At 41.5% G+C, this 13,091-nt stretch overlaps 1 protein-coding gene across 1 annotated transcript in view; it reads left to right on the plus strand.

The window, feature by feature from the left end:
• The first annotated feature begins 917 nt into the window (after positions 1–917).
• TXNDC12 (thioredoxin domain containing 12) overlaps positions 918–13,091 on the plus strand; it is a 32,395-nt gene continuing 20,221 nt past the window's right edge. The window contains exon 1 of the mRNA XM_032361537.1: positions 918–1,170. Within this exon, the coding sequence (XP_032217428.1) occupies positions 1,074–1,170 (97 nt within the window). The 5' untranslated portion in view covers positions 918–1,073. The remainder of the gene's footprint in view (positions 1,171–13,091) is intronic.

The following is a 13,091-nucleotide window of genomic DNA, read 5'->3' on the forward strand; positions in this document are numbered from 1 at the left end:
AAAAAGAGGTGTGTATTTTTGTTTGGGTGTGTACTTTTGTCACGTATCTTTCACTAAGCATTAACTCCGCACTGTCGGACTCAACTAGCGCGGACTCATTAGTATGGAGACTCAGCCAGTCACTGAGCGAGGAGACGGGAAATTTTGACCTGTTTGTTGTTTAAAAAACAAAACAAAACAAAACAAAACTGAGAAAGAAATAATTAACCCAGAAAGTTTAAAAACAACTAGACAAGCAGATTTAACCAGAAAAGCTTTACGCTTTAAATGCCTGCAGTGACTTTTGTCCTGGTTCCCCGAAGAGCTAGATCAGTTTTGCAATAAGAGATCCGAAGTTTGGTTTTCTCGGAGCTTGCATCAGTTGGTTGCATCATCCCTGAGTGGAAGAACTGCGGCTGCAAGGAAAAATAAGTCCAGCGCTGCTTCTCCAGCAGGAAAAGGGCATTCTTGTTAAGGCTCAAGACCAGGCACTGCAGAACAGGTTTGCCAGGTCTCGTGGCCCGGGCAGGAACTTAAGAATGAAATCCAGTTGTCTAGTCTTTTTTTTTTTTTTTTTTTTTTTTTAATTTGCAGAGCAAGAAATGGGAGGCCAATGGCAACGCGCCCACTGTTGGGAACTGCTGACTTCACCAATCAATAATTAGCTCTGTGAATATTAAGTGCAGCGGTTCTTGGGGGGGAGGGACTCGCTTGCAGGCCGACGCAAACAGCATTGGTTCTCCCGAGCCCTCTTCCCATACCCCACCCCGCTATCTCCTCCACCTTTTCCCTCCCGGTCTTCCGACCGAACACCCAGAATTCAGGGCAAGCAGCTTGCGCTGGAGAGCAACTCCCACACCCTTCTACGTGATCTGCACCTTTAAACTTACTCCATCTCAAACCGGGCCCCGGAGGCACCACCCACATCCGTCTAACATCACTTCCTCCAGGGTTACGGAGGCGCGGGGAGGGGGAAGAATCTGGGAACGCGAGGGGTTGGGCTGAGCCGCACTTGGGGAACGGCGCGGACCTTCTGCTAAGCACTCTGGTCGTCTCCCGTCTGCTCAGCCCAGTGGCCCCGCGCATCTACTTCCATGGAGCTGCGGTCTCATCTCGGGGCCACCTGTTTGCTGGGCTTCAGTTTCCTGCTTCTCGTCACCTCTTCTGATGGACATATTGGGCTTGGAAAGGGTCAGACCAACTTCTTATCTTAATCTTTTCTCATACTGGGCCCAGCCCAGTATAACCCTCCTGTGCTAACACGATTCTCCTCCGGTTCTATCTCTTCGGCCACGCCAGGATTCTTACTATCCTCCCTAACCGCTCCTAGATTTGAGGATTTCTTGAGGGTAGGGAATAGCGGGTCTGGGGAATGTTGAGATGAGGGAGTTGTACTGGAAGCCTCCCTAAATTCTTGAGTTGGAAGTAAGGAATGACCCTTCAATTAGGGAAAGCATGTTTAAGAGTTCAGCATACGTCCCTAGCACTTGGTAAGCCCTCAGGAACATTCAGTCACTTATTCCGGAAGAAATAGGGCCTCTGGACACCTGCATATACAGAGATCTTTCCTTGGCTCTGAGATCCCCACACTTACCTCTTCCCTGAAGAGTTGGGTTCTTGTCTCTTATGTACAGGTCTTGGGGAGACTGGGCCTTCCATACCAGGAAGGTGTGACTGGTATATAAAGGAAGGCCAGATGAAGGGTAGAAGTTCTGATATTAGAGGGTAACTAACAATTGTCCTTGGTGTGCTTCAGTCAATGTATTTGAAGAAACTGTATTTTTTTTTAAAGATTTTATTTATTTATTTATTTGACAGATCACAAGTAGGCAGAGGGGCAGGCAGAGAGAGAGAGAGAGGAGGAAGCAGGTCCCCGCTGAGCAGAGGGCCTGATGCATGGCTGGATCCCAGGACCCTGGTATCATGACCTGAGCCAAAGGCAGAGGCTTTAGCGCACTGAGCCACCCAGGCGCCCCAAGAAACTATTTTTTTGAAGAGGGAGGGAACGGTGGTTATGAATAGGGGATGGGAGGTGTGACCCCCTGCTCCATCCCCTTCCCTACATCTTCTTGAAGCTCTGGGTTTGTGCTTTTGCTAAGTGGAAGAGTGGTAGCATGGATTCCCTTCTCCCTCCTTTTTTTGTATGGACCTTACTGGATGGAATGATTCTGATGCAGCTCTGCTGTTTTAAATTCTTCTGTATCCTCCCTATTTGCATATTTATTGGTAGGTGGACATCCAGTGTACCTGAATATGGTCACTCCAGCAAATAATTAATTTTTGAACCCCTGCTGTATTCCAGGCACTGCCCTAGGCACTGGGGATATAGCAGTGGACAGGATGAATAAGGTTCCTGTTCTCACAAAGTTTATATTCAAGTGAGAGATACAGAGAGTGGACACATGAACAAGAACAAATTAAGAAGCAAGGTAATTTCCGCTAGGGATAAGTGCCATGAAGAAAATGAAACCGTGATGGAGTAGGATGGCTGGGGAGGTTAAGGGAGCCAGCATTACATGAGCTAGAAGCCAAAGAAGGCTTCTCTGAGAAGGTGATATGTAGGTTTCCATCTCAGTGATGAAACCGCTTGGTGAATTCTACTGGGCCAGAATGTTTTCAATACTGACAATCCCATTTTAAAACAGATTACTGTATATTTAGCACAAAATTGTAAGTACCAAGGGAGACAGAATGTGGTGTTAGGAATGTGAGTGTAGATTTGAGTTTTATTTCATTCTGCTATTGACCATGTGAAAGGCTTAGGACAAGTTGCTTAACCTTTCAAAGCTCGGTTCTTCATCTGCAAAATGGGCATAATAGTAACTACCTCGGATACTTAGCAACTAATTTATTACTGTTGGGTGTAGGCAGTATCTTGGAGTCACTTATTTAGTATCTTTATTCCTTGTTAGACATTAAGTCATGTGTGGTGGTTCCAATTGCCATTACTGTATAATAAACTACACCCAAATTTAGCGGTGTGAGGATATCATTTTATTATGCTCATGATTCTGTGGGCCAGAAATTCAAACAAGGCATGGTGGGAAAGGTATGTCCCTTGGTTCTGTGTCTGGGGCCTCAGCTGAGCAGGTTACTTCTCCCTGTGGTCTTTCTTCAGGGATTAGGTGTGGGCTTCCTCCCGGTATGACAGCTGTATTCTGAGAGGGTCCGCCCCAAGAGAACAAAGAGGAAATGCGTTGCATTTTTGTCATCTGGCCTTACAAAGTCACATAGCATCGCTTCTACTGTAAGGGCATGTTCAAGAGGAACGACACCCATGGAAGGAATATTGAGGTAACTTTGTAAGAAAAAGCACGTGGAGTGAGAGATACTATTGAAGTATAGTCTGCCACAGTAAGCCGGGACCATTTGTGTCTCATTCATGCTTAGGAAGAGTTGTCAGAAGAAGAAATGAATGGTACCTGATCATTGAGATCCCTGTCTTTTTTCAGCTTACAGTCTGAAGATTGTCAGACAAGTAAGCAAGCAATTGCGTAGACTGTGTATGTACTGGGAGCAGGGAATACCCCGTAACTGTAGGCGGTGGAGGGGCGGGGACTTGAGGCAGGAGGGCTGTGTTGTGAGGATTAAATGAAAAAGATCATAGGCACTTCATATTATGTTACAAACTTAGAAAGTATTTAGTATTATTACGCCCTCCCAAGGGAGAGTATTTATTTGTTCTGAAAGGAATTAATAATTTTTCAAACTTTTGGTTTTTTGTGTTTCTTGGGTATTTCTTTGGAAATAAATTATAGCCCACCTCCCCCACCTCCCCAAAATGTGTTAGCTGAAGCAGGGTTCCTGAAAATCTTGATAGTTGAGATTTATTCCCAAATGTTTCCAGAAGATGGCCTGTTGGTTTGCAGAGAGGAGAGACTAAAAGACTCTACTTTTTCATTAAGAACAGGAAGTATGGTGGTGTACTGTGAGCACTGGATGGGAATCAGGAGGCCTGCTTTTTAATGCTGGTCAGACCAGGTAGCCAGCTCTGGTCTTCCCTGGGGACTCTTTACTGAATGAGAGTATTAAACTATATATAATTCCAAAGAGTCCTTTCAGCTCTAACATAATGTTCTCAAATACCGTTGACTCTTGAGCAACACAGGGGTTAGGCGTGCTGATCCCCCCACACCCCATATTCAGTCAGCATATAACTCCTCCAAAACTTTACTGATAGCTTTCTGTTGACCAGAAGCGTTACCAATAACATAATCAATAACACATATTTTTATGTTATATGTTTTAATATAATAAAGTAGCCTAGAGAAAATATATTTATAGTACCGTACTGTAAAAAAAAAAAATCCTTGTATAAGTAGATTCATGCAGTTCAAACCCATGCTGTTAAGGGTCAACTATAATTTTGTTGATCTCTTTGTCATAAAAATTTGGAATATGTCACCAGTGGGGGAATTGTAATGACTAACATTTTCTGTACATTCACTATATTCCAGGCACTGTACTGTGCATTTTTCGTGTTTTGACTGGTTTAATCCTCATGATACCCTCTAAGATGGGTAATACTTTTTCTCATCATCCTCATTTCACAGATGAAGAACCTAAAATGGGGTAAGGAGTGGGGGGATCACACAGCCAGTAAATGGACTCTCTGGGATAGAAATCCCAGAGGTTGTCCTTTTAACCAGTACACCGTTCCTGCCTCTGACTGCAGAAACTCCTTTGAAGACTTCACAGGAGAAATGAGAAGGCTGTTAATGGGGGCTGTTCATGTGCTCTCCAGCCTGAAACAGAGATGGATGACTTTGTCAAGTCTCTGGAATAAAAATTTGGCACATCAGAAGTATTCACCTTCCACACTGTGCACAGTCACAATAACCCTATGGGATAATTTGTTAGTCATATTTTGCATTTGTGAAAATAGTTAGAGGATGGAACTAGGCTTCTAGCCCAGGTCTGCTCCACTGCAGAGAGACTCTCCTTTCTTGGCGACTGTGTTATTCTACCTCCCAGGTACAGTGTTGCTTGTTTTAGAAGCTTGGCTGCCAGCTCTGGCACTTGACCTTTTGTTTCGTCAGCCCAGGAAGGGGTGGGTAATACTTCTGATTACATTCATGAAAACAATTTTAAGACGAAGGACTTGGGAACTCTGATGTGAATGCTGTGTTTAGAAGTGGTCCCTTTCCACTCCCTCCCTCCCTCGAAAATTAATGTTTTAGGGGAAGGGCAACTGGATGTGGGAGCCTTTAGCTTTGCAGATAGCGGCGTAAGGTAAGTGGCTGTGCATGTGACACTTGAGGAAATTGGACTGTCTTCCAGTGCTCCACGTTGGCATGTGTGTATGCATGGGTGGTGTCAGGGAAGTAGGTGATTTTTCTTTTCTTTCTTTTTTTTTTTTTTTAAGATTTTACTTATTTATTTGACAGGGAGAGAGAGAGAGAGAGAGAGAGAGCACAAGCTGAGGGAGCGGCAGGCAGGAGCAGGCTCCCTAATGAGCAAGGAGCCTCCTGCGGGATTCAGTCCCTGGATCCTGGGATTATGACCTGGGCTGAAAGCAGACGCTTCACTGACTGAGCCACCCAGGCAACCGAAGTAGATGATTTTAGTAACAAGGTTAACAGTCTACCCCTTCAAGTTATTTTGAAAGGAAAACAAAAGCACCTGGTTTTCTAGATCTGAAGCTGGTGTTTTCATTCTTTTCTTTTTTCTTTTTTTTAAAGATTATTTATTTATTTATTTGACACAGAGAGAGAGAGATCACAAGTAGGCAGAGAGGCGGGCAGGGCGAGAGGGGGGAAGCAGGCTCCCCGATGAGCAGAGAGCCCGATGTGGGGCTCAATCCCAGGACCCTGGAATCATGACCTGAGCCAAAGGCAGAGGCTTTAACCCACTGAGCCTACCAGGCGCCCATGGTGTTTTCATTCTTTGTTGGTGAGGCCATATTCATTCATTTGTTCATTGAACCTTTGCTAAAGAGGCAGTATACTAGTGTGTGGTTAAAGTACAGACTCTAGAACTTTATCACCTAGGTTCTAATTCTAGTTCTGCCATTTATTGGCAGTGTAACCTTGGGCAAGCTGTTTAACTTCAGCTTCCATATCTGTAAAATGGGGATAATTAGAGTTTCTACCTCATAAATTTATTGTGAAGGTAAGATAATATATGTAAAAGCATAGAAAACAGTACCTGGCATATAATGAATGCTGTATGAATGTTAGTCATTACTAATATTATTGTTGTTATCATTGTATTATTGTGATTATCACAAAGTAAACATTCAAAAAATGATAGTGGTGATTACCACTATTATAAAAAATTCCAAAGTACTTAAAAAATTATTATTATTTATATTTGATTAATTAAAATATAATGTATTCTTAGTTTCAGAGGTAGAGTTCAGTGATTCATCAGTCTTATATAATACCCACTGCTCATTACTTCACATGCCCTCCTTAATGTCCATCACCTAGTTACCCCACCCTCCTAACCCCTCTCCCAACCTGCAACCCTCAGTTTGTTTCCTATGATTATTTTATGATTTGTCTCCCTCTCGTCTTGTTTTATTTTTTCCTCTCTTCCCCTATGATCCTCTGTTTTGTTTCTTAAATTCCACATATGAGTGAGATCATATGATAAATGTCTTTCTCTGATTGATTTATTTTGCTTAGCATAATACTCTCTAGTTCCATCCATGTCATTGCATATGGCAAGATTTCATTTTTTGATGGCTGAGTAGTATTCCATTGTGTGTGTACATAGATAGATAGATAGATACACCACATCTTCTTTTAAAAAAATTTTTTTTTATTAACATATAATGTATTATTAGCCCCAGGGGTACAGGTCTGTGAATTGCCAGGTTTACACACTTCACAGCATTCACCATAGCACATACCCTCCCCAATGTCCAACACCTAGCCACCCTATCCCTACCCTCCCACCCCCCAGCAACCCTCAGTCTGTTTCGTGAGATTAAGAGTCTCTTATGGTTTGTCTCCCTCCCTATCCCATCTTGTTTCATTTTTTCCTTCCCTATCCCCCACCCTGCCTCTCAAATTCCTCATATCAGAGGGATAATTGTCTTTCTCTGCTTGACTACTTTCACTTAGTATATTACCCTATACTTCCATCCATGTCTGCAAAAGTTAAGATTTTAGGTTTTTTGATGGCTGCAGAGTATTCCATTGTATATGTATACCACATCTTCTTTATCCATTCATCTGTTGATGGACATCTAGGCTCTTTCTGTAGTTGGACATTGCTACTATAAACATTGGGCGCAGGTGCCCTTTTGGATCACTATATTTATATATTTGGGATAAATACCCAATAGTGCAATTGCTTGGTTGTAGAGTAGCTCTATTTTTTACTTTTTGAGGAACCTCCATACTGTTTTCCAGAGTGGCTGCATCAGTTAGCATTCCCACCAACAGTGTAGGAGGGTTCCCCTTTCTCTGCATCCTCACCCAACATCTAGTTTCCTGAGTTGTTAATTTTAGCCATTCTGACTGGTGTGAGGTGGTATCTATCTCATTGTGGTTTTGATTTGTATTTCCCTGATGCCTAGTGATATGGAGTATTTTTTCATGTTGGCCATTTGGATGTCTTCTTTGCAGAATATCTGTTCATGCCTTCTGCCCATTTCTTGATTAGATTATTCATTCTTTGGGTTTTTAGTTTGATAAATTCTTTATAGATTCTGGATATTAGCTCTTTATCTGATATGTCATTTGCAAATAGCTGCTCCCATTCTGTCAGTTGTCTTTTGATTTTGTCAACTGTTTCCTTTGCTGTGTAGAAAGCTTTTTATCTTGATGAAGTCCCAGTAGTTCATTTTTGCCTTTGTTTCCCGTTGCCTTTGGAGATGTGTCTAGCAAGAAGTAGCTGTGGCCAAGGTTGAAGAGGTTGCCGCCTGTGTTATACTCAAGGATTTTGATGGATTCCTGTCTCACATTTAGGTCTTTCATCCATTTTGAATCTATTTTTTGTGTGTGGTATAAAAAAATGGTACAGTTTCATTCTTCTGCATGTGGCTGTCCAGTGTTCCAACACCATTTGTTGAAGAGACTTCTTTTTCTTTTTTTTTTTTTTTTTTTTAAAGATTTTATTTATTTATTTGACAGAGAACACAAGTAGGCAGAGAGGCAGGCAGAGAGAGAGGAGGAAGCAGGCTCCCCGCCGAGCAGAGAGCCCGATGCGGGACTCGATCCCAGGATCCTGAGATCATGACCTGAGCCGAAGGCAGCGGCTTAACCCACTGAGCCACCCAGGCGCCCAAGAGACTTCTTTTTCCATTGAATTTTCTTTCCTACTCTGTTGAAGATTAGTTGACCAGAGTTGACCATTTCTGGGTTCTCTATTCTGTTTCATGGGTCTAGGTGTCTGTTTTTGTGCCAGTACCATACTGTTTTGATGCTTACAGCTCTATAGTAGAGCTTGAAGTCCAGAATTGTGATGTCACCAGCTTTGGTTTTCTTTTTCAACCTTCCTTTGGCTATTTGGGGTCTTTTCTGGTTTCTACAAAGTTTAGGATTATTTGTCACAGCTATGGAAAAAGTTGATAGTATTTTGATAGGGATTGCATTGAATGTGTAGATTGCTGTAGGTAGCTTAGACATTTTAACAATATTTGTTCTTCCAATCTGTGAGCATGGAACATTTTAATATTTCTTTGTGTCTTCCTATCTTTCATGAGTATTCTCTAGTTTTCTGAGTACAGATCCTTTGCCTCTTTGGTTAGGTTTATTCCTAGGTATCTTGTGGGTTTTGGTGCAGTTGGTACAGATTGACTTCTTTTTTTTTTTTTTTTTTTTTTTTTATTTGACAGAGAGAGATCACAAGCAGGCAGAGAGGCAGGCAGAGAGAGAGGAGGAAGCAGGCTCCCTGCTGAGCAGAGAGCCCGATGCGGGCCTCGATCCCAGGACCCTGAGATCATGACCTGAGCCGAAGGCAGCGGCTTAACCCACTGAGCCACCCAGGCGCCCCAGATTGACTTCTTAATTTCTCTTTTTTCTGTCTCATTGCTAATATATAGAAATGCAGCTGATTTTTTTTTAAAAGATTTTATTTATTTATTTGACAGATCACAAGTAGGCAGAGAGGCAGGCAGCAAGAGGGGAAGGGAAGCAGGCTCCCCGCTGAGCAGAGAGCCTGATTTGGGGCTCGATCCCAGGACCCTGGGATCATGACCTGAGCCAAAGGCAGAGCCTTTAACCCACTGAGCCACCCAGGTGCCCTGAAATGTAGCTGATTTTATATCCTGCCGCTTTGCCAAATTCCTGTATGATTTCTAGCAATTTTGGTGTGGAGTCTTTTTGGGGTTTTCCACAGAGTATCATGTCATCTACAAAGAGTGAGAGTGTACTCTCACTGGGTGGCTCAGTGGGTGCCCTGGGTGGCTCAGTGGGTTAAAGCCTCTGCCTTCGGCTCAGGTCATGATCTCAGGGTCTTGGGATCGAGCCCCGCCGTGGGGCTTTCTGCTCATCAGGGAGCCTGCTTCCTCCTCTCTCTCTGCCTGCCTCTCTGCCTACTTGTGATCTCTGTCTGTCAAATAAAAAAAGAGTGAGAGTTTGGCTTCTTTGCCACTTCAGATGCCTTTTATTTCTTTTTGTTGTCTGATTGCTGAGGCTAGGACTTCTAGTACTATGTTGAACAACAGTGGTGAGAGTGGACATCCCTGTTGTGTTCCTGACCTTAGGGAAAAAGCTCTCAGTTTTTCCCCATTAAGAATGATATTCACTGTGGGCTTTTCATATGGCTTTTATGATATTTTATTCCTCTATCCTTATTCTGTGAAGAGTTTTAATCAAGAAAGCCTGCTATACTTTGTCCTTTGTATTTTCTGCATCTTTTGAGAGGATCATATGGTTCTTGTCCTCTATTTTATTTATGTAGTGTATCACATTGCTTGATTTGCAGATATTGAACCACCCTTGCAGCCCAGGAGTAAATCCCACTTGGTTATGGTGAATAATCCTTTTAACGTATTGTTGGGTCCTGGGGTGCCTGGGTGGCTTAGTTGGTTAAGCATCTGCCTTTGGCTCAGGCCAGGACTAAGCCCCCATTTTAGGCGCTCTGCTCAGTGGGGAGCCTGCTTCTTCCTCTGCTGCTCCCTTTCCTGTGTGCACACACTCTCTCTCTGTGTCAAATAAATAAATAAAACATTTTAAAAAGATGTACTGTTGGATCCTACTGGCTGATATCTTGGTGATAATTTTTGCATCATGTTCATCAGGGATCCGTAATTCTCCTTTTTGGTGGGGTCACTGGTTTTAGGATCAGGGTAATTCTGGCCTCATAGAAAGAGTTTGGAAGTTTTCCTTCCATTTCTATTTTTTGAAACAGCTTCAGAAGAATAGGTATTGATTCTTCTTTAAGTGTTTGGTAGAAATCCCCTGGAAAGCCATCTGGTCCTGGACTCTTGTTTGTTGGCAGATTTTTTATTACTGCTTCAATTTCCTTGCTGGTTATGGGTCTGTTCAGACTTGCTATTTGTTCCTGGTTCAGTTTTGATAAGTGTAAATTACCAAAGTACCAGATTGCCTAATTTGTTGGCATATAGTTGTTCATAATATGTTCTTATAATTGATTGTATTTCTTTGGTGTTGGTGTGATCGCTCCTCTTTCATTCATGATTTTATTTATTTGGGTCCTTTCTCTTTTTTCTTTTTGATTGCCGGGGATTTATTGACCTTATTAATTCTTTCAAAGAACCAGCTCTTAGTTTTTTGTTTTTTGTTTTTTTTTAATCTGTTCTGCTATTCTTTTGGTTTCTATTTCATTGATTTCTGCTTTAATCTTTATTATTTCTCTTCTGCTGGGTTTAGGTTTTATTTGCTGTTCTTTCTCCAGGTCCTTTAGGTGTAAAGTTAGCTTGTGTATTTGGGATTTTTCTAATTTTTTTGAGACAGTCTTGTATTGCAATGTACTTCCCTCTTAGCACTGCCTTTGCTGTATCCCAGAGGATACAGCAAATGTGTTTTCATTTTCATTCAAATGTTCATTCAAATTTTAAAAATTCTTCTTTAATTTCCTCATTCACCCCGTCTTTCTTTAGCAGGATCCTCTTTAACCTCCAAGTGTTTGAGTTCCTTCCAAATTTCCTCCTGTGATTGAGTTCAAGTTTCAGAGCATTGTGATCTGAAAATATGCAGAGAATAATCTTAGTTTTTTGTTATCAGTTGAGACTTGGTTTGTGACCCAGTATGTGATCTATTCTGGAGAATGTTCTATGTGCACTTGAGAAGAATGAGTATTCTGTTGTTTTAGGATGGAATGTTCTGAATATATCTGTGAAGTCCATCTGGTCCAGTGTGTCATTCAAAGCCCTTGTTTCATGGTTGATCTTCTGGTTAGATGATTGTCCTTTGCTGTGAATGGGGTGTTGAAGTCCCCTACTATTAATGTATTATTATCAATGTGTTTCTTTACTTTGGTTATTAATTGGTTTTTATAATTGGCTGCTCCCACGTTGGGGGCATAACTATTCAAAATTGTTAGATCTTATTGTTGGATAGACCTTTTAAGTATGATATAGTGTCCCTCTACATCTCTTACTACAGTTTTTCGTTTAAAATCTAGTTTGTCTGACATGAGAATTGCTACCCCAGCTTTCTTTTGAGGTCCATTACCATGATAAATGGTTTCCACCCCCTCACTTTAAATCTGGAGGTGCCTTTGGGTCTAAAAATGAGTCTCTTGCATACAGCATATCAATGGGTCCTTCATTTTTATCCAATCTGATACCCTGTGTCTTTTGATTGGGGCATTTAGCCCATTTACATTCAGAGTAACTATTGAAAGATAGGAATTTAATGCCATTATATTACCTGTAAAGTAATACAAAGTATACCTGTTACTGTAGATTGTCTCTGTTCTTTTCTGGTCTGTGTTACTTTTGGGCTCTCTCTTCACTTAAGGGATCCCTTTTAATATTTCTTACAGGGCTGGTTTAGTGATCACAAATTCTTTTAGTTTGTTTGTCCTGGAAGCTTTTTATCTCTCCTTCTATTTTGAATGACATCATTACTGGATAAAGTATTCTTGGCTCATATTTTTCTCATTCAGCATCCTGAGTATATCCTGCCGGTCCTTCCTGGTCTGTCTGGTCTCTGTGGTTTGGCCTACTGCTGGTCGAATGTTTCTAGGTTACGGACCTCTTGTCCCGAGCTGCTTTCAGGATTTTCCCATTGTCTCTGAGATTTACAATTATATGTTAGGGTGTTGACCTATTTTTTTTTTTTTCTAATTTTTGAGGGGGGTTCTCTGTGCCTCCTGGACTTGCATGCCTGTTTCCTGCCACAGATTAGAGAAGTTCTCTGCTATAATTAGCTTCAGTATACCCCCCTCTCACTTTCCTATTCTAGGATCCCAATTATTCTAATATTTTTTAGCTTTATAAAATCACTTATCTCACAAATTCTCCCCTCAGGATCCAGTAATTGTTTATCTCTCTCTCAGCTTCTTTACTCTCCATCATTTGGTCTACTATATCACTAATTCTCTCTTCTGCCTCATATATCCTAGTAGTTAGAACTTCCATTTTTTTATTGTATCTCATTAAAAGCCGTCTTGATTTTGACTTTTTGTGATTTTAGTTCTTTTATTTCTCAAGAAAGAGATTCTTTAGTGTCTTTTATGGTTTTTTCAAGCCCAACTGGTATCTTTATTTTTTTTTAAAGATTATTTATTTATTTGACAGAAAACAGAGATCACAAGTAGGCAGAGAGGCAGGCAGAGAGAGAGAGGAGGAAGCAGGTTCCCTGCTGAGCAGAGAGCCCGATGTGGGGCTCGATCCCAGGACTCTGGAACCATGACCTGAGCTGAAGGCAGAGACTTCAGCCCACTGAGCCACCCAGTCGCCCTGACCCAACTTTATAATCATCATTCTGAACTCTAGTTCTGACATCTTACTAATGTCCATACTGATTAGGTCCCTAGCAGTTAGTACTACCTCTTGTTCTCTTTTTTGAGGTAAGTTTTTCCATCTTGTCATCCTGTCCAGAGTAGAATAGATGAACAAGAAAACAAAATACTAAAATGGCAACAACAACCCTAGAGAAGTATACACCAAACAAATCAGAAAAGACACAAAATCAAAAAAAATAAAAAAATAAAAAGAGACTATAATCAGACAGATGAACAGAACAGAG

This window comes from Mustela erminea, chromosome 10 (genome assembly GCF_009829155.1).
Source record: "Mustela erminea isolate mMusErm1 chromosome 10, mMusErm1.Pri, whole genome shotgun sequence".
Lineage (NCBI taxonomy): Eukaryota > Metazoa > Chordata > Mammalia > Carnivora > Mustelidae > Mustela > Mustela erminea.